The 25,819-nt window shown below is 53.2% G+C and overlaps 2 protein-coding genes across 7 annotated transcripts; one reads left to right on the top strand and one right to left on the bottom strand.

Annotated features, from left to right (window-relative positions):
• The first annotated feature begins 3,693 nt into the window (after positions 1 to 3,693).
• On the top strand, positions 3,694 to 9,418 carry NR2C2AP (nuclear receptor 2C2 associated protein). 2 transcript variants are annotated; one of them, XM_050934108.1, is made up of 6 exons: positions 3,694 to 3,744; positions 5,533 to 5,745; positions 6,431 to 6,521; positions 6,954 to 7,059; positions 7,878 to 7,945; positions 8,788 to 9,418. In XM_050934108.1, exons 2-6 carry the CDS (start codon positions 5,705 to 5,707, stop codon positions 8,902 to 8,904), a joined length of 423 nt encoding a protein of 140 aa, XP_050790065.1. In that variant the 5' UTR covers positions 3,694 to 3,744; positions 5,533 to 5,704; the 3' UTR covers positions 8,905 to 9,418. The 2 variants fall into 2 exon arrangements, with proteins under 2 accessions (XP_050790065.1, XP_050790064.1); XM_050934107.1 differs by lacking the exon at positions 3,694 to 3,744 and adding an exon at positions 3,816 to 3,936.
• Positions 9,419 to 12,076: 2,658 nt separating this feature from the next.
• On the bottom strand, positions 12,077 to 22,233 carry RFXANK (regulatory factor X associated ankyrin containing protein). 5 transcript variants are annotated; one of them, XM_050934088.1, is made up of 9 exons: positions 22,076 to 22,233; positions 21,022 to 21,102; positions 18,993 to 19,073; positions 17,583 to 17,648; positions 16,340 to 16,440; positions 14,251 to 14,448; positions 13,449 to 13,515; positions 12,907 to 12,987; positions 12,077 to 12,479 (listed from the first exon to the last, which is right to left on the bottom strand). In XM_050934088.1, the coding sequence occupies exons 1-9, from the start codon at positions 22,215 to 22,217 to the stop codon at positions 12,421 to 12,423; spliced, it is 876 nt and encodes a 291-aa protein (XP_050790045.1). In that variant the 5' UTR covers positions 22,218 to 22,233; the 3' UTR covers positions 12,077 to 12,420. The 5 variants fall into 5 exon arrangements, with proteins under 5 accessions (XP_050790045.1, XP_050790046.1, XP_050790044.1 ...); XM_050934089.1 differs by having other exon boundaries at positions 14,323 to 14,448; positions 21,022 to 21,105; XM_050934087.1 differs by having other exon boundaries at positions 21,022 to 21,105.
• Positions 22,234 to 25,819: the final 3,586 nt, after the last annotated feature.

The following is a 25,819-nucleotide window of genomic DNA, read 5'->3' on the forward strand; positions in this document are numbered from 1 at the left end:
AATGCCCCACGAGTCCTTGGCAGGGATTGAAGCGGTTCTAAAAACAGAGGCCTCCAGCACAATGAGAGACCCTATTAGCTGCTCCCAGCAGTAGGCTGCAATTCTCATAGGAGGACCAGCCATTCAGGCGTGACCTGCAGTGAGCATAGAACCAGTGGGTTACACTGGCTTTGCCTTTCTCTGCATAAGGGCTGGCGTGAGGTGGGGTCTGATTGCTCTTTGGGTGCTGGGGGCTCTTTGCTGGGTTCCTGGGGGACCTGACATTGAGCCTGACCCCTCCCCATGGCAAGGTAGTGGGGACCCCTCCCTACATTCAGCCCTGACATTTGAATCCAATGATTTCCATTCTCGCTGTCCCTGACCTGGCAGTTTTGCAAGCTGGAGCTGGCTGGCTGAGCTCTGTAGGGCCGTACGCTGAGATCTATGCACTGGTGCTGAGGGCAGCTCACACACACGCACACACACACACTTGCACGCCCGTACACACACAGGCACAAGTGCTCTCTAAGGGCTCCACTCAGCGCCCTTTGGAGCCAGTGGGGATCCCGGCTGGTTTCGGTGGGCATTGGATCAGGCCCTAACACATAAGCTCTCCCTTTAGCAAGTGTACGCAGGGGGACCCAGGCATACACACTTATCCTTGGCCCACACTCCTCAGGCCACTGTCAAGTCACTGGCACTGCCACGTGGGTTCAAGGAAGAGAAATGCGGCCACCTCTTTCCAAGGCCTGCGGCACCTACCGCACCAGCCAGGCACAACTGCCGTGGGTCGGTTCTGAGCCAGTCTCACTCTCCGGTGGCTGGGTTGCAGAGAGAGCTTTGCGGGGTCTTGGCCCTGTAATGCCCAGTGTAATAAAAGTTCAATGGGTGCCATTGTCCCCTGGGCTTCCCCGCTCCGCTCACAGAAATCCAGTGCTCCCATTTGCATGGCGGGACGCAGCTCCACATCCTGGATTGTTGCTGCTCAGCTTCCCCGGTGCTAACCCAACCTGTGCCTCCAGCTTGGATTTCCCATTGGTTAAGGGGCAATTTGACCAGCTGGCCCAAGCCCTGGCAGTGCCTCCCCCAGTGGGGATCACTCTGGCCTCTTCTCATTGGCCAGCCCTCGCATGCAAGTGGCAGGTGTTGGTAGAACCCCACACTGTCCCTCACTGGCAGCACCACTTGGAAACTTTCTGCGGAGGAAGAGGAATTCCCCTGTGGCTGGGCTGGGAATCAGGAGAGCTGGGGTCAGTTCCTGGCTCTGCTGCAGACACCTTGGTCAAGTCACTGGGCCTTGCTCTGGGTGTGAAATGGGGTAATAATCCTTCCTTTGTCCCACACACCAGGGGCTGGGTTCCCCAGTCTGCCGAGCGAACCTGCACTGGCTGGCAGTTCCCGCTGGAGCACTCCCCTTGCATTGGGGCAATTCTGGTAGAAGTGTCTCTGCTGGAATCCCCACAGGGAGGAGGGGTGTGTGAGTGGGGAAGGGAACTCTGTATCCGTGGCATAAATTAAATCTGTCCTGAAGGATCAATCTCTGCCTCTCATTTCTGCTTCTATCTTTGGCTCATTCATTCAGTCCCGGGCAACCGAGTCCTTAGTGCCAGAGGGATCCGCTGGGGAATGCTGGCTGCACAGAGCCCTTTTGATCAGCTCTAGGAAGGATATTTCCTCTCCTCTCCTCCTGTTCTCCTCACTCTAACTGTCCTGGTGAGGGGGGTCCTGGTGTGGAGGGCGTGAGTGCGGAGAGACAGTGACGGCGCTTAGAGTGGCAGGATGAGGGATTCTGCAAAATAAGAGATTGTGTCTGCAACATTAAGCAACATCCGACAAACATCTAACCTGGGAACCGAAGGAACTGGGCCATTCCTTGATTGGCTGGGGTCGTTACGTTCAAACAATTTCCAGATCATCATTTCAATTTGTTTAATTCCTTCCCTGATTGTTCTGCTCTGAATAATTCCCCTGCCATCGCGCTGCATGTAATGGGCCCCATCTCTGCGCCATTACAGAGCCTTCCCCAGGAAGTTGGCATGCACTTCCAGAACCATTTGGCAGCTGCGTGGGACAGGATTACAGTCCTGGAACAGGCCCCAGCAGTCAGAGAGCAGCCAGTGGGAGGAGCCATGCGTGTATTCTCACCTGGTGCAGCACTGGGCACCCCTAAAGTGCTGCATACGAACATTCATTCAACAGTAATAATAAATATTACTGCTCTCTGCAGACAGAGGAAGGGGGCAATGCAATGAGCCACCTTTGGAGCCTTTTCTTTGCAGCTGGAAGCACTAGAGACTGTTAGGGGGTTGTAGAGAAAAAATTGACTTCTGTTTAAAGTGATCGGCCAAAGCCCTGGAAAGACAATCTAGCTGCTAATGTACCACCCACCCTCATTCTGTTTGACACCTGCCGTCATTATCACAGATGCGGTGTAGGAAAAACAGCCCCGGTGCCTGTTTAATTCAGAGCAAAAATGTTTCAATTTTTCCCCATTTTGTTCCTCCAAAATATCCCATGTGTCTGTTCAACCACTAGCCAGGGTGGGATTAGCTGCTCAGGGCGAGGATGGGGCACAGGAATAAATGCACTAGCTTCCCCGGGATTTCTCCTTTCCTGTTTGCCTTCTGTAGGGTCGCAATCATCCTCACATTCATGCACGTGTGGAGTCACCCATTCATGCACATGCAGCGGTATGTGCTCAGACACATACTAACATGTGATGTGCATATACATACATTTGTGTACACATGCATGCTCACAGTTAGCTGCACACACATGCACCAATGGCCGTACAGTCATGACACATCCCTCCACTCACACACACAGACGCTTTTGGTATCTGCATTTTAAAAGCTGCTTTCTGCTGGACAGGTGGTTGCGCACATTGAGGTTAATAGTTAAACACTTCCAGGGTGACATCTGCAGCCTTTACACAGAGACCACTGGGACACTTTGTCACTACACTCCCGTCCTCCTATTGTATCCAGTCCGCTCTGGCCCCACTCCAGTTCTGTAAGATTTACAGGCGTGGCCCTATTTGGCAGGGTCTTGTCACCTTCTTCTGCATGTCAGGGTAGCAGCATTATCCCCATTTTAGTCAGGGACACAAGCTGGGTCAAGCCAGGAGTGGGAAGTCAGCACTGCTGAAGCCCAGTCCACACTCCATCCCAAAGGCAGGCACAGAACCCAGGAGTCCTGGCACCAAGCCCCTCCCCTCCCCCACTAGACGACACGCCCTTTAATAGCTTTCTTACAGGGGAGTGCTAGAGGCAATAAAATGATGCTGGAGGAGTCATGTATTATCTTGAGGGTCCCATGCAGGGCGTAATTAGTGCCAGGGCCTGCCAGGGCTGAGCCCCAGCACCTCTGGGCCTGGCAGTTCAGAGCCACGGCCCTTTTGGCAGAGGTAGAAGGACTGAGAACCAGGACGGCTGGGTTCCTTTGCTAGCTTTGCCAGTGGAGTGCTGCCTAGTGGTTAGAGCAGGGGAGTGGGCACACTGGGACCCCCGGCAGGGGCTAGGAGTCGGGACCCCTGTGTTCTCAAGACTAGCTGTGGGACCCTGGGGGAGCCACCGGGAAGGCAGGGCTGGAGCCCCGCAGCCGGGCTCGGGGGCAGAGGGGCCCTGACACGGGGCGGTGTCTCTTTAAGAGGCCCCGGCAGCCGCAGGAAGCAGTTCAGGGCTTCCTGGGCAGCCCAGCTCCGCCCCGGCCGGCCGGCGTGCGCCTCTCTCCGGCAGCCGCCCGTCCCCGCGCTCGGGAGCCGGGGTAGGTCCGCGGGAGGCCGGGGGCGCTGCCGGGGCACCCAGCGCTGGGCCGTGGAGCTGGGAGCGGGCTTTGGTGACACCCTGGGCGGGGGGCGCGCAGAGTCTCCGGCCAGAGGAGCCCTCGGGGGTCAGCCCCTCCTGGGGCCCTAGAACTTCCCCCTGGCAGATCTTTTAGGAAAACATCCGGAGCCATGTAAGCATTGGCCGTGATGGAGCATCCAGCCCCCCACGCGTGGGAAATTCCACTGGTTAATTACCCCCCCGCCCCATCAGTCTGCCCCGATTCGATCTGAGGCTGTGTCTACACTAGCACTTCTGTCGGTCAGGGTGTGACTATCCCCTGCCCGCCCCTGACACAAGTTTCACCGGTGTGGACAGCGCTAGGTCGGCAGGAGACTCTCCTGTGGACGGAGCTCCGGCTGCTCTTTGGGGGTGGTTTAATTTAAAAAGAGCTGGGCTCCGCAGGGAGACCTCACAGCGACAGAGCTGCAGCAGTGCGGCTGTAAGGTCCCTAGTGGAGACGTATCTTGCTTCAACTTCCAGCCCTTGGTTCGCGTGTTAGATCTTTTCCTGCTAGACTGAGGGGTCTGTTACAGGGGCGGCTCCAGGCACCAGCGCTCCAAGCCCATGCCTGGGGCGGCAAGCCGCGGGGGGCGCTCTGCCGGTCGCTGCTAGGGCAGCAGGCAGGGTGCCTTCGGCGGCACGCCTGCAGAGGGTCGGCTGGTCCCGTGGCTTCGGCAGACCTCCCGCAGGTCCGCTGAAGCCGCGGGACCAGCGGACCCTCCGTGCTTGGGGCGGCAAAATGTCTAGAGCTGCTCCTGCGCTCTACACGCACAGTGTCAGAGCGGGAATAATCCAGGTTCAGCTGATTATTCACCATGACCCTCAGATCTTTTTCAGAGTCCTTCCCTGGATAGAATCCCCCTCCTTAGGTTTGCTATTGATTTTATATAGAAGGGCTCTGAGGCTGCGGTGATGGGCAGCAGGATAAAACCCACGTCCTTGATGCTAAACCCCTGGGGACTCTCTCAGAATAACTGTGCTAGGAGCTGGTATTTTCCAGTTTTGGTCTGAGCCTAAAGTGGATGCGGGGGGGGGGAGGGGGCATTATTAGTGTACATTAGATTGGTGCCTACAAGTGCCAACTGAGAGCAGGCATGGGGGTGGGGGGAGTTAAGTGTGGGCAAGATCTTTCCAGCCTTTTTTGAGTTAAATGAACACCGGGATGGAAACGCTCCAGTTCTCTGCTTGGAGGAAGTAGCGGGGCGGTGTTTGTGTGTGGATTGTTAACATTCTTGGGGTGCTTTCTTTGCTCTGGGGGGGACACACTGCAAGAGGGGCCAGGTTTTCAGCCTTTGTTTGTTTTCATTCTGCCTCCTCTTGTTTTCACGCAGTCTGTGATTAACTGGTTTGTTTGGGGGGATGTTTTAATCTTGTTTCTGTTTGGGGGTTGCAGATGGTGGGTTGGATCAAAATAGGATCTAGGTTAGTGCCTCACGTGGGCCCCAATCTCTGCAGGTGGGCCCCTGTGCTGCTTGCAGCCTCACTGTCTTCAGGTTCTGCCCTTTGCAGGACTGGGGCTGTGGTACTGACCCAGGTGTGGCAGCATCTGCAGCCACCCATACGGTACCGCACATCATTCCTGACCCCCCCCCCCAGCCAAGGCATGGCTGGCTGGCTAAGGCTGCTCTATGAATAGTGCTACTTGTCTCCTGGAGTCTGCAACTGATTCTGGGGAGTGTTTCCTTCATTTCGGGACCCGTGTTCTGTGACGTTAATTTTTCTGCAGCAAACAGAGAATAGATCCTCTTTTCCCTCTGAACCCTGCAACTCTGCTGCGGCCCCATTACCAGGCGCCCCTCCATCGCAGGCTGCACCTAGGTGCTTTGGCACTGAATCTCATCAGTGGAGTGTGCTGGAGATTGCCCTGGCTGGAGAGGAGCGATACTTTCAGCAGCGACATGCCCACGGCACCCTTGATCTGCAACAAGACTGTGAGCAGGTGAGTTTTCCTTTCCGTGTCCTGAAGAACATCACTGCCCTGAATTTTTCCATGCTGTAGTGAACTTGTCCTTGGTGAATGAGTCACAGCGGGAAAGAAAATCCCGCCACCCCCTGAGAAAACGAGCTCTCGGGTGGGTTGGTTTCCCTGGTGTACCTGCCCTGAGTCAGAACAGTCATGGATTATGGTTTATTTGCTAATGCCAGCAGCGTGCTAGGCTCTCCACACACAGGGCTGAAGCCCCGAGGAGCTAGGACTGGGTGAGGCTCATGTTGTTCCCACCTGGCGGCTCTCTGCTGCCCTGAGTGCCACAAGTTTGATGGCTCTGAGCCTTGTTCCTGCTCAGTGAACGCTCCTGAAGCCACTTGTTATCGGAGGCGGCAGAGACAGGTGGCTCCTGACCTCCCCTCCCCGCCCTCAGAGGGGCTCTGAAGGGTCAGTGTTGTGGGGGTTGGGGGCAGCTTGTCCTGCTGTCAGAGTTGCACCTGCTCTGTGGGACTTCAGGCTCCGGGGCTGCATAGTTGGCACCTTTCCCAAACACCCGGCTCCATCCCAGCCTGGTCTGGGTGCAGCACCACTGTTAGAGACGGTCTCCTGAGAAGCCTGGCCTTGTGGCTGTGGACACCGCGGGAGTACTAGGCATCAGAGCCCTGTCCCCTCACGACTCTGGTTTCTGTCTCTGCAGAGTGAGCTCTGTGCTCAACCGGGACGCCAAGCAGTTCGGGAAGAAGCACATGTTCGACGAGAGCGAGGAGACCTGCTGGAACTCGGACCAGGTGAGCTGCACAGACGCCCTCTGTGCTTGCTGTGTCGCGGCAACCATGGAAAATGGAACGATGCATGTCCACCCGCTGGAGCAAACATCCCATCTGAGAATCAGGGAATTGGGTTCTACTGGCTGGCCCAGCTTACGTGGGGGCTACTGCTGAGCACAGAATGGCTGCCATGCTTGCCTCCTCGTGCCCAGCCGCTGTGCCATCGCTCCGCAGTACTGCATGTGCCAGGCGCTGTGCCCTAGCTCCAGCCACACAGCGCTGGCCTTGGCTAACCATGGAGGAAGGGGGAGGGGCGCTTTAACCAGTGCTCTCTCCCACCTTTACGGGCCTTGCAGGCTCCCTGCAGACTCTGCTCTCGCTGGGTGTAACTGGCCAAGTGGCCCCTGTGGAAAGCTGACTGTAACCTGCGCTCCCGTTTCATTCCTGGCTTAGGGCTCCTCCCAGTGGGTGATGCTGGAATTTCCACAGCCTGTCAAGGTTTCCCAACTCCAGATTCAGTTCCAGGGTGGATTTGCGAGCCAGCTGTGTACACTGGAAGGTAAAGCGCCTCCCCAGCAGGGGAACAACCTGCGGCATTCTGTGCCGTTCATTCATGTCAATTGCAGGGTCTCTTTCAGGAATGGGAAGGGCTCTAATTACAGGATAGAGGCAGACTGGGGCTCAGACGATGTTCTACTGATGCTGTGGCCACGGCAGATGAACTGAGACAAGAACTAATCCAGAGAAAGATCTGTGGCCGATGCACTGTAATTATTTTCAGTTATGCATAAGAGCACTCTGCAGTTCTCCGGTGCCTTTCATGTGAAAGCACCTTGCCAAGGAGCCTGCGACACACTGGATGGCAAATCCACAGCCCGTTGTGTTCACTTCTGCAGCTCAATGGGTGGCCTTGTGCCATGCCTGGCAGTATGTCCAGATGCAGAGGATTGCACTGAACTAGACGTTACAGTATCAACTGTATTTAATTCAGCATAAATCTCTGTAGTGGAATGTCTTTCCCCGGTGCTGGTGTGTGGGAGAACTTTGGTCCAATTTGAGTTCACAGGGCCTAGACTGATCCCATTTTATAACCAAAAAAACTGAAGCCCAGAGAGATGAAGTGATTTGTCTAGGCTAGAGCAGTGAGGGCTAAACAGGTACCTGGACAGATAATCTCTACAGTGCTAAGTGTCAGAACTAGGACTGAAACCCAGTTCTTGGCCTGACCCCCAGTCCTGTACTAAAGCCATAGAAGTGAGAATTTTCAAAAGTGTCAAAGACAGTTGGATGTCCAGTTCCCAGCGTAGATCCAGTGATGATGCTAATCTAACTCAGCAGCCAGTGCAGACATTTCCATCCTCTCCTCTTGCTTCTTAGGTGGCAGGAAAGGTGAAGAACTTGTCAAGATGTCAGACTTCTACCCTGAGGACATCAATGCCCTGCAGATATCCTTCCCTTGTCACTGGGGGCTCGGTCTGCTGAGTGTATGTGCAACATGCTGCAGGTGACACGTGACCACCACGGCTAGGGCTGGGTGCGGACGGGAAGTGCGGTGTGAATGCTGATCCATGAGTTCCGCGGGCTAGGTTAGAATGGCTCTTCCATGGAGTATACGCCCAGAAGGCACTGCTGTGATCACCTGGTCTGACCTCCTGTGTGGGACAGGCCATAAGACTTCCTTGAATTAATGCCGGTTTGAAGTCAGGCAGATTGCGGGGGGAGGGATTGTTCAGTGGTTTGAGCATTGGCCTGCTAAACCCGGGGTTGTGAGTTCAATCCTTGAGGGGGCTATTTAGGGATCTGGGGCAAAATCAGTACTTGGTCCTGCTAGTGAAGGTAGGGGGCTGGACTCGATGACCTTTCAGGGTCCCTTCCAGTTCTAGGAGATAGGTATAGCTCCATATTATCTTCTAGAAAACCAAGCCATTTTGGTATTAAACCTGCCAGTGATGGAGAATCGACCGCAGCCCTGCATAAGTTGTTTCAATGCTGCACAACATCAACAGGGCAGGGTCTGTCTAACGCAGGCATATCAAAAGGCAGGTGGCCTTAAATCTGTTGGTGCGGGTGCTGGATGGAATCCTTGTACTCTGTGCAGTTTGCAGAGGGTACCAGGGAAGGTGGGGGCATGAGATGAACTTCTTTTGGTGAGAATATAGCACATTCCCTAGCTCACTACCTGCTGTGATTGGGTTGTGCTGGGTGAGTGACTCTCCTGCTGTATTGGAAGTTGTGCGTGTGTCATGGACCCCTCTGCCCTTGTTTCTTCCTTTACTGCTCCGTCCACAGCTTCAGGACAGAAGAAACCATGCTGGATAAACTGAAAATCACCTTTGAGAACAGCACGGATTTCTTTGGGAGAATCATCGTGTATCGCCTCAGTGTCCTCGGGGAAAAGCTCTAACCTGGGACAGAAATGGCAGAACAGCAGCCCATCACCCCCAGTGGGTTTGTTCCCCTGCTGTTTGATCAGCTGGCACTCTGCCTTCCTACCCTGTCCGGTAGGGCCCGGTGGCATGAACTGGCGTGAGGTGGCATATTTGCCTGGGCAGACAGCACCTCTTACGAGAGAGAAGAGATGCCAGACTTGTTCTGCAATTGAAATGTAGCCACTTGGAAGTAAACCAGGAAACGCTCAGACAGAAAACAGCCGTGGGCATTAACAGAACAAGGCTGGGATCCTGGCCCCCTCCCCACCCAGCTATGGCCTCACAGCAGGATCTAAAGCCCCTGGAAGTGCACCGTGGCGTTCATGGGCTGTCTGCACAGTGCATGACAATCCACACGCTGTATTCTAGTGGCTCGTCACGCGGTGAAGCTCATGTTTAATGGCTGAATAAATGCGTCCTGCCTCCCGGACCACACTGGATTTGGGCAAGCGAGTGGTTCTGTAGAGATTAAACAAATCACATACTGAATTTGGAAGCTGCCTCCTTTCCCCCCAGCTCGGGCCCACTCTGCCCATCCAGTGGGGTCACAGAGGTGGCAGCTCCAGGCTTCGCTCAGAAAGTGGTGTTGAAGAGCTGGGAAGTGTCTGTTCCCCCAGGAACACCTGCTTCCTTCGGGCTCCTGCTCTCAGGGCTGCAGCCCATGAAGCCTGGTGAGTTTCAAGCTCCTACAACTCAGCTGTGATGGAGAATGGGGCTAGCTGCCCTCGTCTCTGCAGGGGACGAGATAGGACCAGAGGGCCTGTGACCAGTTGTCCAAAGTATCATTAACGCCTACATAAAAACAATCAGCCGACCAGTCCACTCGCTCCAGACCTTTTACTTATGGGGGAGACAATCCCACTGCGCCCAATGATCAAGGCTGTGTGCCCCAAAGCACCCTGCCATACCCAGGCAGCAGTGGGGCAGTGCCTGGGGGAGATCGGCCCATCTGCATGCAGCGTCTGTGCTGTTCAGGGAAGTGCCCAAGCAACTGTAAGTAAGGAGCAGACGATTTCCCCCGTTGATTTGGGGGGGGTGGGTGTCTGATTCTGGTACCGAGCCCAGCCGCCATCACGTAGCCCAGATTCCATCTGAGCTCATTTCTAATACCAATCACCCTGTGCCAACCCCTTTTCCACTTTGCACATTCCGCGTTTCTCTCTCTCAAATGGGTCGTTTCTGTGATTTCTTTTTTAAATAAGACAATCCCATTTCTCTAGATACGCCCTCCCGAAAGCATCATTGTGTGACTTCAGCATTGAAAGGAAAAGCCATAAACTAGCCACCCCCATCATGTAGAACAGCCGGGTTTCTGGCTGTTTTGGTTTCGCCGTCATTAATTAAACACTGCAGTCCCTCGGTTAAGCAAGGCAGCGTGCTAGTTATGTGCCAGAAGCTCTCCAGTCTGATACAAGTGAGGTTTCTTTGGGTTCAAAGCTAATGGCTTTGCATGTAATTCAGCTGGTTTCTCTTTTAACTGAAGTCCCAGCTTTGACTGCAGCTGGCAGAGGGTAGTGGTGCACACAAGCATGGACCAGGCCATGGCTACCCAGTGACGCGCCTAGAGCACCTTAAACAGTCTCATGCTGCCCATGTGACACGGGCTGGCGCAGATGATGCCCAGGTTCTGGGCCTGGGAGAAGGCAGCTGGGCTAGCGGAGGTTATCATGCAGCAATGGACACTTAAGGAGAAAATGTGTGAGCTCAGCTTGGACCATGTGGACTTTAACGTTGGTGGCTGGATTCTATCGATGAGCGGACGGGGCCGTGCGCAGATGAGCTGACTGGACGGACGGAGATGGCGTGGAGCTGTCTCCAAAGGGCGCCCTAGGGGCCTGCGCAGAGAACTAACGAGGGGCGGTATCTCTGACCCCAGCACTGAAAGGGACAAATGGGAACAGGCGACAGCTGGCAGGGAGAGTCAAGGGCGGTGTTTGATGGGAGAGGCTAAAATAGGCATGTGGAAAGGAGTGGAAGTGGGGGGTGTTGCAGGTGATGAACAGGAAAGGCCCCTCAGTGCTGGGGGGGGGAGAAGCTGCGGGGGGAAGGAAGTCCACCCATGCAGCAGCTTGGAACAATGCTGCAAAGATGCACCATGGTCACTGGAGGGGACCAGGCAGAAACTGCTGCTAACGCTCCCTGCAACGTGCAATTGGTGGCCATGGGATTGACCCCAGTGGGTCCACCAGCATGTGTGTTAGTCCCATCCGTCCGACCCAGCAGCCCGTTATGGACAGAGAGATGGTGGCTCGCTCACTGGGGCTGCTCTGCAGGCCAGGGCAGCACAGCGGCTCAGGGCTTCCCTGGGATCACTGAGGGACACCTTGTTTTAATCACGGTTGAACTACAGTGGGTAAGTGGCCCTTTAAAGAGGTGAGATTTGAAGCACATGCAGTGCTGATGGGAGAGTGATTTAACCATCTACTAACATGTGAAGGACATAAACCTCAATGAGTGTCACAGGGGGACTGGCCCTTTAAGGGGATTTGCAGGCCCACCTGTAACTAATCTGCTGCTGCCCAGCTGATGCTGCAAGGTCTGAAGATACAAGCAGCAGATTTCTCCCCTCCAAAGACACAACAGCTGCCAGGGCGGAACCTGTGTGAATAACGGTGGCTGAGTGTGACTATTTCTCACCAAGCACCATGGTGGAGGGAAGCCCTATGACCACCGAGGCTGGTTGTGGGACAGGACTCCCAGCGCTGCTGCCTGTTCTGTCTGCCCTGGGAGCGAGGGTAAGTGCAGCAGGGTGGCGTTTTCAAGCCCTATGCGGCTAGTCTGAATAGCAAGGTGAGGGGGGCTCTGGTTAGGGTTAGGGAGTTTAGCCCGAGGAGGTAGGGAATTGTCAAGCAGACGGTCTCCCCACTTACCCTGCTTCCCCCAGAGCTCGATTCAGCATGCTGTGCACTGACCTGAACCCTCCCTAAGCCATTGCGACAAACATGGTCAATGGCCGTGGCGTGGGCCGGGGAAGAGGGTTGCCCCAACAGGGCAGACTTTCAATCCCCCGATGGCCTCCCTTTGGAAGCCAGCAGGGTTCATCCTCACCCCATCTGAAGAACAGGCAGCATCCCAAAGAGCATTTCTCTGAGCAAGACCCACTTCCCAACACAGCCCCCACCCCGCGGCTACTGCACTCAGGCAGGGTGCTTTAGGCAATATTTAATACACAGGGGGCAGAGGGAGGCGGCTTGCAGTCTTGTTCGCAGCAGAAATGCAGCTACCTGGACAATTCAGAGTCTCGCTGTGTGTGGGAGGCTTCTCCTTTGCCACCTGCTTGGAGAGTAAACAGCTCCTCCTCCATCAGGGATTTCCTGCCAGCCCAGCTTATAAAGCTCCCTCCACACCTGCTCGCTTGGCCGTGGCAGCGCAGATCTCCTGCAGGAGCATCAGCCCTTGGAAAGAGAGAGCGCGTCTGGCCGCCTTGTTCCCATGCAGCATCCGGAGACAGCAAAGCCCTGGTTCTCTCAGCCAGGGAGCACGAGCCAGCATCACTCCAGTTTCTTGGTCTGAAACAGCTTGAGGATGTGGGTCTCAATAACCTGCTGAACTAACGGGCACAAAGAGAAGAGAGACCAGTAAAGTTTCAAACAGGCACAGCTGGAGTGTGGCCAGTCTCTGTGCACTCCCCACATGGCAGCAACCACTGGGGTTTCTTAGTCGTTCTGCTTCCAGCATCCCCTTGGATGTTGGCAATTTAGACGTGTTTCTGTTTGGCTGACCACGTACCGCAGCCAACCCCTCCCTGGCTTGGCCCCTGTGAGCAGCTGGGTGTGAGCTCTGCTGTGTTAATGCCTCTCTAGAGAATCTGATTTTCTGAGCCAAATTCAGGAAGCAGGAAAGTGGGATGATCCCGTGTCTGTGCAGATTAGGGAATACCACTGGTCGCACTCGGCACTGAGGAACCATACTGGAGTGGGGCAGGGTTTGGGTCCAACCCCCCCCATTCTAGATAGTCTGAAGGGCAGGACACTTGCCTTTCTTGTGTCCCAATGCCACAGCCAGATCCATGGGGGTGTAGCCGGAGTCTGCTTCCGTCGTCAGATCAGCACCGCGAGCTAAAAGCAGACAGGAGCATGTGCTCAGGGGCGGATCCCTCTCTACACAGACAGCTCATCTCCCTCTACGGAGCAGCGGGCTCTAGGGCCAGCCTGGGGGCTTTGATCTTCCCCGGCTCAGGCTGGGCGCCCACTCTAGGAAATAGCAGAAGGACCATTGTAAATGCTTGGAGTTGAGATGCCGGAGCTGAATGACCTGGCGCGTGACACGCAGGCTTTGCCTATCTTGGCCATTCCATGCAGAGACCCAGGACAAAATGCAAGCACTGGAAACTTGCTGCAGCTTTGGGTCTCGGGAGCCCTGGCTCTGGCCCATCTGTTATGTGCTACTATTTGTCCAGGGATGCACGTCACCTTCTGATACCCAAATAACTCCATGCCTCTCCCCACGTCAGCACTTCCAGGCAGCGTTAGCAGTAAACAGTCAACTTACAAGCCAGCATGTGAAAATCTGTTGTTACCTAGTAAAGCCTCGACACACTTCACGTGGTTGCCACGCACAGCATACAGCAATGGGGTGCCTCCGTTCTGCAGGGAGACAGGAGACAGCAGCCCTGAGAGCGCGCCCTGAATTTCACCTGGACACCAAACGCTCAGGTACCATCAGAACTCAAAGAAATTTCACAGGGTGTCATGCGGCAGCTAAACAGAGTCAGCAGCTCTGGAGTGAGCTCAGCTGGCCACCCGGCTCCCACCACCCACCTGCCATAGCAGTGCCCCAAGCAAGTTGCAACGGAAGAACTGTGTAAATTAAGGACTCGATTTCTGCTGCTCTTCAGGCTGAGTTGGGAGCTCTGTCTGAGGGGGTGAGATCTCAGCGGCATACCAGGCCTGCCCTTGTGCCACATCTCGTGGTTGTGTCTCTCTGGGCTGGCTGGAGCTTTGGGTTTGATTTTTCAAGGCTCTGCATTCTCTGGAGCTTTAGGTGAGTTAGAAGTTCACTTTCAAAGTCATTTTATTTCTAACTGTGTTGGCCTGTAGTTTGTAAACCACCGCGGGGAATGAGCAATTGCCTCTCTGAAGGGGCCACTTTAAAGTCTCCTATGTTCCCCAGGATGGGCAGTTCATTAAAGAAACGATTTTGCCTGGTCCTTGAAGGGGGTATTCAAGACACTACTGGTCCAATGTGGAATCTTAACTGAAAACAGACCACTGGGCTTGATGGGGGGGCAATGAATTTCTCCCCAGCTTGGCACTGGTGTTTCTTTTTCAAATTAATTTCTTTAACCCCCACCATAAGCAGGATATTTTTTTAAAGCCAACCTTTAGCAACAGCAAAAGCCCAGGATGGCTGTTCCAGGGAGTGATACTGGCAATAAGCACCAGTGCATTTACCCAGTCATATATATTGATATCTACGTCTCTCTCCAGCAGCATGGTCACTATGTCAGTGTATCCTCCGGTGCTGGCCAGCGACAACGCGCTCTCCCGCTCCTTAGCCAGTACGTGGGGGTCCGCACCCTGGGCACAGGACAATGCAGAAGAAAACAAGTCACACACGAATGCACTGGGATGGTCAAAGCTCTGTTTGCTCATGGTTACCACTGCGTGACGTGCCACTTCGCCAGCACACGCATGCCCAGGCTTATCTGCTTACCTGAGCGGCTCCAATTCACAGAGGAACGGCCATGAAAGGTTCAGAGTACAGGAGAGGGTGCGGGGTGGGGCTGACGGATCCGGGGGGGTGCTCACCTTGGGCGGCTCCCCACAAGCTGTGACCTGTCCCGGCTGCTCGCGGCAGACAGCTCTGCCCACTGCCCCTGCTCCACCCTAAGTGCTGGTTTGGCAGCTCTCATTGCCAGGAACCGCGGCCCATGGGAGATGCGGGGACAGCCCCTGCGGGTGGAGGCAGCGCACAGACCTGCCTGCTGCACCTCCGCCTAGGAGCAGTTGGGACGGGTCACCGCTTGCAGGGAGCCGCTGAAGGTGAGCGCCCCTCGGATCCGGCACCCAAACTCTCTCTCAGAGCCTGTGCCCTGCACTCCCTCCCATGCCCTGAGCCCCCTCCCACACCCAACTCCCTCTCGGAGCCTGTGCCCCGCACTCCCTCCCATGCCCTGAGCCCCCTCCCACACCCAACTCCCTCTCGGAGCCTGTGCCCCGCACTCCCTCCCATGCCCTGCGCCCCCTCCCACACCCAACTCCCTCTCGGAGCCTGTGCCCTGCACTCCCTCCCATGCCCTGAGCCCCCTCCCACACCCAAACTCCCTCTCGGAGCCTGTGCCCCACACTCCCTCCCATGCCCTGAGCCCCCTCCCACACCCAACTCCCTCACTCTTAATTAACCAGCACTTTTCACTTACCAGCACCCCCCATTCCCCCAACGTGCCAGATAAAACAGCTTTTACTGTATTTGTTTCCCGGGTAGATACTTAGATTGTGATCAAGTCACTTCTTAACCTTCTTTTTGTTAAAATAAATACACTGAGCTCCTGGAGTCTATCAGTATCAGGCAGATTTTCTAACCCTTTAATCATTCTTGTGGCTCTTCTCTGAACCCTCTGGGGGTAGCAGCTTCTCCTGGATTAAACACCCCATACAACAAGGAATTTTGCTTTGCCCAAAGCTAACAATAAACCCTCCACTGCTTCAGGACTGTAACTGACACATTTCTAAAGGCCCCAATCAAACGATGCAGCCCGAGGACAATGCAGCACAGAGTTTATTAAACGTAAAAATTCTTGAGCAAAAATACCGGTGGATTATGCAGCCCAGCGATAAGGCGGATCTCAAATTACCGATACGCAGATCTTTAATTACAAACAGCTATTGCGAGTCGCAAGATAAGGCTCTTTAAGCTCCTGACTTAGCCTACAGATGGCTCAATCAGAACTGTCTGATAATAGATGTTGGCAAAACAGTTTTGCAAGGTTAATGCATCTGTTTTGTTCCCCTGGAAAAAAATTCGCTGATAAATCCACCAGTAAAAACCACCCTGCTGTGAAGACCTGAGATGGAGATAGCATGGCTGGGTGGAAATCCAACTTGCCATGGGGTCAGCAGAGACTTTTCAGCGACACTGATCTTGTCAGATTGATACCGTAACTAGCACAATGGGAAGGGGTGCAGGGGAAGAGAGATGGGTGCTCAAAGTGACTGGATTTCCAGGGTTAAGTACAACGGAGGTGGCCCCTTCATCCCAGAGGGGCTGGGGAAGAGCAAGGGAAAGCGCTTTGTTTTGTTCCATCAACACATGGCTGACTAAGCTGAGCGGTTGCCAGGCTGAGCTCCGCTCTGTGCTGTGTGGCCAGGAGAGGTCAGCACAGGGCACTCAATTTTGGGAGAAATCCAGAGGGGCATCTTCGCCCAACCGCCAGCCAATATAAAACCCGGGCTGGCGCTGGGCTCTTACCCAGTCTAGCAGATGACGGACTGTTTCAATCTCCCCGAAGGCAGAGGCCCAGATCAGAGGAGTGAAGCCTCTCTCGTCTGGCTTGTTCACCAAGTTCTCCCCTGAGCAGACAAGAAAAAAAGAGCCTTGTACATACGGACCACCCACTATTTGCTCCCGTGGTTACAAGAACTCAGCCTCCAGAGGGCTTTGCAGTCATAAGAATATTCCTCTCCACCCCCTGGTTCAGTAGCATTAGCTGCATTTTGCACATGGGGAAACTGAGGCACGGACTGGTGGTGTGACTTGCCCAAGGTCACAGAGCAGGAGAAGAGGTCAGAGAGGTTCCTGGCTACCACTCCTATGCTCAGGTCGCATGTCACCTGTCTCCCACTGCTCCCAGGGAAGCATTTGTGTCCTTAAAAAAATTCAGTGCTCCCAAAGAGAGAGGCATTTCCCAGTTCGCTCGTGTACCACTCTGTCTGTTGCTCTCTTGGGCCTGGAACACTGGCTCAGAGCCTGGCCCCAGGAAGGAAGGGAACAGCAAGGCTCCAGGAGGGATATGGGGGAAGGAAAACAAATCAAGAAGAAAATGGAGGGAAAATACAAAATGAATTTTGGAGAAGAATTGGTGCTACGACGTATGGGAGCACTACCTGATCCCTGGGGAAGAAGAGGTTAATCTCAGCCTCCCGTTAGCCTTGCACAGAGGCAGGCTATCTACTGGCTGCTTGTGAGACAGAGATTGGCCCGTTCTCAGCGGGGACGACTACCCTGCTGGTGCTCCAACCAGAGCAGTCTGGGGTTGTGTGAACTGGGCTTGGCTTCCAGGTAGAACTAGCCTCCCTTGAGGAAAAGCTTCTGTGATGGCACCTGGGGTTTGTTCCTGCTGACTCCTCACACCAGGACGCCAGCTATTCAGCGCAATAAATGCAAAGGGAAGGCTGGAGCTGAGGAGAGGCTCTGCCCTTGCAGCCCCCGCTGTGGCCTCCCTTGGCTGTCTGAGCGTTTGCCATGTCTCTAGCCTATCACGCAGAGCCAAACATCACCAGGCAGCTCCCCTGTGATCAAAGTGCTATTGCGAGTCACACGCTTCCTACTCCAGGAGAGGCCTCTTGAAGCAACGGGGGAGACCAGCCAGATACGTGCTTAGGACTCTGTGCAGCCATTAAAGTTCTACATCAAAAACTTAAATTGTCCCTAAAACCCAGGATAAAGTGGGCGAAGGAGAAGGGGAGAGAGACGTGAAGTTCGACGCACACACCTTTTCGGAGATACTCTTTCAGCTGACTGAGCTCACCCTGAGCAGCCAACTGGTGGATGGACAAAGCTGGTGTTGGAAAGGAAACAAAATGTTAGAATTACGTCCTTTAGTATTTGCTGTCTGGAGCTACAGGCAAGTACGTGTACAGCCTAGGCAAGATCAGGCAGCTGCATTATGGCTTCCCATTCTGTGCTCTGGTGGGAGTGTGGGGTACAGTCAACTGAGCAAAATGGGTGAATTTGGAGTTGGGTTTTTTCCTCCTCACTAATCCTGCTCAGAAAACTTGCTCTCACTGAAACGGGATAAAATAAGAAACATTATTGGGATAAAGATCAGATCTGTAAAAAAACAAAAAAACCCTTGCCTACCTATTAGCTCTACTCCCAGCCTCCCACCAAAAATAATTCTGAGATCCCATTGGAGGACCTCATCTGCAGATGCCAATGCATGGAGTCACTGCAACTCTTCATGCATATTAGTTACACACGTGTTTAGATGTCTGCCGGACTGAGGCCTTGCCTTTTACTACCAGCGCTGCTGCTTGGCATCTGTTTGCCAAGTTAGCCACAAACTGGCTGTCTTTGGCTAGTTCTGCATTCAAGTTCCTCTGCACTAGCACTGCCCTGCAAGGTTTGGGGTGCAGGAGCTGCAGGGATGTTCACATCTAAACAAAAACTATCACAGATTTTTGTTTTTTAGTTTCATACAAACATTTCTCCGTTGACATTTCGGTTTGATAAACATTTTGTTTTTTAAAAAATTATCTGTTCAACCTAATCTTTAACTAGCTGAGTGTCCCATTCATACGAGGCAAATACAAACAACACAAATACAATAAAATATCTGACTGATCTTGTTTGAAAGATTTACAACAAAGTTCACAGTGACTGGGGAGCTATAAAAACATGGGGAAATGACACTTTTTTCGTACCATCACTTACCAGGCTAGTTATTTTAAAACTACCCTGCTATTGGTTAACTAGGGCCGGGGAGGAGGGACGTATCATTAAAACAAATGGGATGCAGTAAAAATGCTCCAGGAACAATTTCACTGTAGGAGGGAGATGCAAGGACAATGTCCCGCTGGATGCCCTGATTAGCACCCCACTGTGGAAACAGCGGGAGTGCCCCGTGTGACTTGCAGAAGAAAAGGAGGAAGAGTGGATATCTACTGGTGTCTTAGCTGCAAAAGCTGCTCTCTCCTCTCCTTGGCCCACAGGGCCGAGGACACAGCCTAGTGCAGTGTGTCTCAATGACCAGTCCAGAGATCTCCCAAACACAGTTTAGGAAGGCAGCAAGCTAGTTCCTGGGATCAAAAAGGTTGAGGGACACTGGTCCTAGCACACAAGCATCTTTCCCATCGCAAGTGGCACCTCTGAGCATGTGATCTCACAGCCCTGTGATACTCACTGTCGAGGGTTGCTGGGAGGGCAGAGACCTCGTTGCCTCTCTGTCTGTTTGTCAGGGTGGTCGAATGCTTCAGGGATGTACCTGCCTCGTTTAAACAAAAAGAGTTGAAGTGGTGACCTGTTGCAGAGCAGAACCGGGGTAGTTCCACCTGGGGGAGGTTCCTCCAACAAGGGGCGGATAGCACAGAACTCTGTCCCGCAGGATTCTGGGACAGTCACTGGGAAGCCTAGAACGGCTGAGTCAGCAAGGGGAGCAGCTACAAGCGTCGCTGACGACTCTGTGTTTGGAATATCGCCAGGGTCAGTCATCCGTGGGGCTCATGGTTTATCATCACCCAGGAAGGTCTCAGCCATTCTGACTTTACAGAGGACACCAGGGGACAGCACGGACGTTCAGCCACAGTAAAGCGTGTATCTATGCCAAAGCAGGAGTCCTAGACCATTGTGATACCAGAGGTAGCCATGTTGTGAGGCAGCCCCCCTCAACCCCACAGAGGTGTGACATTGGCCAGGCCACTCCAGGCTGAGTTTCCACCTGGCCTGACCCAGAGAGATGGATGCAGGCGTGGAGGGGCAGGGAGGCATGAGTCCAAGGGGGAAGACTAGACTGGCTAGGCAAGGAGGCTGGAGTGCAGGATAGGGTGAAGAGGGGGCAGGGACAAGATGGACGGGACCGAGGCAGAAGGCTTTGTGTCCACTGCAGCACATTCCCCTCGAGACAGTGGAAGTTCCCTGACTCTCAATGTTCCTTTGCTGTTAGCAAACAGCTGTGAAACCTGGGGCATTTTTCCCACAGGCCCCATCCTTATTCACTGCACAGGCTGAATGTACTCGGGTTGTGCAGAGGAGGCTGTTGTCTGTAAGGCCCCTGTCTCATTTGTTGCAGAAGCTGACAGGTGTGCAGTGAAGGAGGCAGGGGACTGCAGGAAGAGCACGCAGGGTCTCATGGTTAACGTGGTTGAATGCAGCCCTGGAGAACTGGATTCTACCCTTGCCTCTGCCAGAGTTCCTGTGTGATGCTGGACAAGTCACTTACATCAGACTTTACGCGGGTGGCCACTAATTGTGCATGCCTCATTTTCTGGGGGCCCACCCTGACCCCCGGGGTCTGACATACAGAAGAGCTGAAGTCAATGGGAGCTGTTCTTTGAACATCTGAAATGTTCTTTAATGCTAAGGACTCTGAAAAATCAGCCCTCGCCCTTTCAGATTGGGCACCCACAATTACTGGACACTTTTATCCTCTTCTCTCTGTGCTTCAGTTCCCCACCTGTACTATGGTAACAATAATCCTCTCAGCTCACAGGGGTGTTATGAAGCCAAATTCATTCATGTTTGTAAAACACTCCGACGCCACAGTGACGAATAGTGCAGAAAAGCCCATGAGGAAATTCTAATTCTGTATTCAGAGCAGGGGTAGGATAGTGCGCAGAAAATAAGGCCTGGGGACACACCGAGCAGTGAGAAGAAAACGGAATATTGACAAGCTGCTCATTCGCGTAGCACCAGCCATCCTGGGCACTGCATGAGGCAGGGTTTGGTGTTCAAAATAGCATGTGATCACGTAATTAAATACTGTGTCATAATGCACACGCACACAGCGGGCCAAGTTAGGTTGCATAGACAACCTTAATTCTGGCATTTCCTACCTTCTGAAAGCTTGACTTTCTAACCTGAATGTTTATTTACCATATTTTAATGCAATTTCCTAAGGTCTTTAAAAAAGGAAAACTTGGGAAAAATTCAAAAAAAAAAAACCACCCCAAAAATCCATGATCTTTGGATTCACAGCATGGTCCTCTATGTGAACTAATGGAGTAACTGGCAGCAGTAGAAACTATTATCTTCTACGTGGCCCTGCCCCTAGAGGGGGACAAGACACACACTTTGGTAGTGGGATTCACAGTTATTTGCTGAACACCAAAGAAATGCTAAGACTCTGGAGTCTTGGATCACAGCCTTTCCCAGGAGTGTTTCACAGCAGAACTTGTGCCTCTGAGAATGTGATCTTGAAGACCTGTGATACTCACTGTCGAGGGTTGCTGGGAGGGCAGAGATCTCGTTGCCTCTCTGTCTATCTATCAGGGTGGTCGGGTGCTTCAGGGAAGCACCTGCTTTGTTTAAAAAAAAAAAAACAGTTAAACACTGGTTGAGAATGTGAGTTGTTTCTTGCTGAAGAGCAGAATCTGGGCTAGTGATGTTTCCCAAAAAGGGACTGATAATATATAACATAACGCAACGAACAAGTTACACAGCACCCATCTTCCAAGCACTATATGTTTACTAGCTAATCCTTAGGGAACCAATCAATCTTCCTCCCTCTTTTACAGAGAGGAACCAGACTGGAGTTTAAGGCCCAAATCTTCAAAAGTAGCTGTCGACTTTTGGATGCCCAAGTTGAGATACCGGGGCCGGTGACACTCCATTAGAAGTTGATGAAGGCTGCAGTGTGCAGCATCGGTAAATGCCAGGCTTGTGGGGTCTCAAACAGGACACCCACAAACTGACATTCACAAACCCGTGACCACTTTTGCTATCTTTGACCTGAGTGACTTGATCAAGGCTGCACAGAGCTAGGAGCTTCGAGTTCCCAGTCCTATGTTCAGTCCTCTAATAACACAACCCACATGTCCTGCCCCCCACGCTCCTGCTCCAACCACAGGAGACTTTGCTGCTACTTCTCACTCATACCTTTGTGGAACAGCTGTCCCAGAGGCTGAGGGTCCTTCGGGTGCTATCTGTGCACTGCTTGTACGAAGGCACCACTTACTAGCTATCCATGTGTTCCTTGGTTGTTTGAATGATAGAAGTGGGTTTAGTTCATAGCGGCTGGCCAGAGTCCCCCTGGGGTGGGCTTTACAAGCCCAGGAAGTATGTAAAGGGATGGGTTAATAAAGTGGCATGGAGATAATCAGCCATTCCAGACAACTCTTCCTACACTCCCTCTTCATCTCTCCTAAGAGCACAGCGAGGGATTTTCCTTTGCTGCTGGGTTTATCTCCCACTCATGGTGCCCAGAGACTACCAGCTTCTGGATCCATTCCTCCCAGCCACGCCCCACCCCACCAATGCCAAGCAACTAACCGGTTTGTGCAGCAAGGCCTTGGTCAAGATCTGGATTGGCATCGTCCTGCATGCCTGGATACAAATGCAGACACACTGTCGCTGAGCTGTTCTGATCCCCACCAGCAGCTGTGTCCAGATCTCCTGGTGGGATATCTTCCATCGTTCAGTGTTACGCTCAGCGGGTGCTTCTGCTGCTTACCGAGCCCTCCGCAGAGGGGTTGGTGACTGTTTTTTCACCTTCCCTGGATACAGCTGCTGTTACACAAGGAAATATTAAGGCTGGGAAAGTAACAGACAAAATATCTTTTACAGAGATGGACATAGACCTATGTATGCACACTCCTACCAGGGAATGGGCTTCCAAAGAGCTTGACCAGAGTGAAACTCCCAGTGGAACTAATAACTTATTCAATAAGGCAGGAACACAGCTGGGGATTGCAGGGTATATGCTGCAATTATGATTAAAAGTGGATCTGTTCTGCAGAGCCTCTCTGTGGGCATAATCCGGCACCAACTGAAATCCAGAGGAGTTCTGGCACTGGTTTAAATGGGATTAGGGTTGGGATATATCAGAGATTTGTGTCTGCACACCTGCTAGGGCACTTCTCCATGCCAAATCACTTGCTCTCGGCACCGAGTCTTGAGCAAGTCAGTGTCGAACAGAAACTCAAAGAGTTCATTTGTGAAGTCCCATTACGCTGATTACTAGCTATGTGTAGTGGTAGCTAGGTGGCTCCCAGGATATTAGAGAGACAAGGTGGAAGAGGCCATATCCTATATTATAGTTGGTCCAATTAAAGGTATGGCCTCACCCACCCTGGCTCTCTAGTTACTCTCTAAGATACTTATATGGCTCCCATTACTACAGTGAGCACCTCACTATCTTTAAATGCACTTCGCCCCCCCCCCCATGCTGAAAAGATATTCAATTCATCCCATTATACAGATGGGAAAACTGAGGCACGGAGAAGCTAAGTGACTTGCCCAATGCCACGCAGGAAGTCTTTGACAGAACTAGGACTTGAACCTGGGGCTCCCAAGTCCGAGAAGTCAGTACCCAAAAATCAGACTCTCAGGATTTCCTGCTCCAACCATCAGAGACACTTTGGCATCTTGTGCTGAAGAGTTTATGTTCGTTTCCCCAGGCCCCTGCAGAAATGCTTCTAGGTCAACACAAGAAATCACCAAGGGAAGGAAAAACCTTCCAATGGTAACAGTTGTGTTTAAGGGCTTTTTGCTAGCAAAGCACTGAAGTTGTGCAAAGCCTGGATCCCAATCCTACCCCCTCCCCTGGGCCAGCCCCAGCCTGCATCTTAGGCCCACATCAGGCATGCAGAGGACCCCAGTCAGTGGGTCCCAGCCCCTGGGGAGGCGACTCCCAGCCCAGATTGGCTCAGTGCCTCTCTTGCTGGCTGGATTCATGGGGAGCTGTTGGCTCCAGACCCTCCCCCCCATTGCAGTAACTTGCAAAGCCTGGTCACGCAGCCAATCCATCTGCCAGAGGGCAAAGACTCCGCTAATGGGTATGGTCCCCTTGGGCATGTGGGCACCTGGTGGCACATCCCACTGCAAGGGGGCCAGGCAGGGCCTAGCGGGGCTGAAGGCAGCATGGGCAACGTGGGCATTGCTCCCTCCTCCCTCCGAGCCACAGCCTGGCGAGCGGCACCAACTTCTCTCTTTGCATCCGCTACCCTTCCCCACCTGCTGCGCTGTCCACCCGCTCCTCGTGCCCAGACAGAGCCCCGCGGCTGGGGGGCCCCAGCGCAGCTCCCCTGGCCCCCTCCCCTCCCGCACTCCGAACTGAAAGTAACTTTGTTGTCCCACAATGCACCTGAGCCCCGCAGCAGCGGCTGCTAGTGCAGAGCCGGAGCCCGCCTGGCCCTTTAAGAGTTCCGATGGGGCTGCAGTGGGGGGAGCAGCTCTGTGCGGGGCGCGTGCATTGCAAAGCTGGGGATAGGGGGCCCGCAGAGAAGGCTGCTCTGCACCGGCTTGGAGCCCCTATCAGCTGACCCGCTGTGGGAAGGGCTTCGCACACAGTCTGGCTTTAAAGGGACAGTCTCTCTCTTTCGGACCGGGCTATGCAGCCGCGCAGTGAGGGGTGACAGGGGGGTTGCCAAACCATCCGGCTGGAGATGCACAGATGTCAAGGGGGGTGTGGGTGGAGTTTATACGGGCAGTGGCCAGACTCGCCTTCCCCCTTATTGCAGGGTAGGTCTGTGGACTTTCTGGGGGTGCAAATAGGACCAAATCTGGACTGATGATGGGCCCTTATTAATGCTTGAACTGGTGCGGTCTGTGCAAACCACCCGGAGAGCTCAAACCAGATACAAACCCAGAACCTAGAATCTATCACCTGGATTATTGCTGTTTGTAACACACCCTTGCCCAGAGGTGCCAGTTGTTGGCTTCCCTTGCGCCAGGTGCTGGAGGAAGCCAGGCCTTCAGCTAGCATGGGAGGGCGGCATGGGTAGGAGACAGAGCGGGTGTGGTACTAGTTTAGATACCAAGGTGCCTGGATTCCAGATCTCATTTATTGTTATTGCATCCTGCACAGGGTGGAGACTAGTCCAACTCCCAGCCATTCCTCTCTGTCATTTATTGCTGCTTCCAGCTGCTCTGTCGTGTTGGTCTCCAGAGTACATGCCTTACATATGTCCAGCGCTTCCTTCTGATTCTAGTGGAGATGAGCTACTGGTTGGTGATTTCTTGGATCTCTTTGTTGCTGATGAAATATTTCCATCCAGTTCCCAGGATATTTCATAGGCACTTCTTTTCAAAGGTGTCTAACGTTTTGGTAGATCTTCTACTCTTGCAGCTGTATGTTAGCACTGAAACTACATTTGAGTTAAAAATCTCTTTACTAATTGCTAATTAAAATCGCCAGTGAAAATCCCTCCTCTCCCCCACATCATAATCCATGTGTGTTCTTTCTGGGGAATTGGAGTAATGGTGTGTTGCCCTTCTTTCTGTCCTGGGATCCCAGAGCTTTATGTACCTATTGAATGAAGGTGGGTAACGGAAAATTACTTCTCTGTCATTCTGCTTCTTGGATCATCTCACTGGATTCTCACTGCCGGGTCTCATGTCTCCAGTGTGAGACATGCAGGCATCTCACTCCACAAGAATATAAACAACCCCCTTTCTCGCTCTAGCCACGAGCACTGCAGATCAGGAATGGGCCTTGAGTACCTAGTACGTGATTGCCTAGACTGTGAACCCCACACACATCACCCCCTCCTCAAATAAAATCCAAATGGTGCGGGGGGGAGGGGAATGCTGGGTGGGATGAAAATCCTGCCAGACAATATCTCCAGAGAAACAGAATTACTCGTGAGCAATTTCCCCCTCTCTAAAGACACCATCTGGGCCGGATTCTCACCCGTGGAGCATATGTACAGCCAACTGACCAAAAGACACAGACCAAAGAAATCCGTTATGAGGCTCAGAGAGTTTGGCGCACTCTGTACAAGGGGCAGGATCACAATGCAATGCTCCCTAGAGGCCGGGGCCATGCAGAATTGCTTAGTGCATATACAGAGGGTGACCTATGGTGCCCCTGGGCCTATGTCTGCCATTGAGCCACTTTGAGGCAAGACGTGTCAGTTGCTCTCCTTAGACTGAAAGAATCTTGACCTTGTCAGGCCAGCCAGGTCACAGCAGCGTAAAGTGCTGTCAAACAAGCAAGATCGTGTGCAGCGCTGGTGTCTGCTTGCCCCTCTGTACACTGCTGGTGACAGCCACCAGCACTGGCCAGTGATGCCA

This window comes from Gopherus flavomarginatus, chromosome 24, assembly GCF_025201925.1.
Source record: "Gopherus flavomarginatus isolate rGopFla2 chromosome 24, rGopFla2.mat.asm, whole genome shotgun sequence".
Classification (NCBI taxonomy): Eukaryota; Metazoa; Chordata; order Testudines; family Testudinidae; genus Gopherus; species Gopherus flavomarginatus.

Coding starts and splice junctions, on each gene's coding strand:
- NR2C2AP (XM_050934108.1), top strand. CDS start 5,705: ATGCCCACGGCACCCTTGATCTGCAACAAGACTGTGAGCAG. Junction 6,522..6,953: donor CCTGCTGGAACTCGGACCAG/GTGAGCTGCACA, acceptor TTCCTGGCTTAG/GGCTCCTCCCAGTGGGTGAT. Junction 7,946..8,787: donor AGGACATCAATGCCCTGCAG/ATATCCTTCCCT, acceptor TGCTCCGTCCAC/AGCTTCAGGACAGAAGAAAC.
- RFXANK (XM_050934087.1), bottom strand. CDS start 22,217: ATGGAAGATATCCCACCAGGAGATCTGGACACAGCTGCTGGTGGGGAT. Junction 19,074..21,021: donor CCTCCCAGCAACCCTCGACA/GTGAGTATCACA, acceptor TAAACGAGGCAG/GTACATCCCTGAAGCATTCG. Junction 17,649..18,992: donor CCTCCCAGCAACCCTCGACA/GTGAGTATCACA, acceptor TTCCAACACCAG/CTTTGTCCATCCACCAGTTG.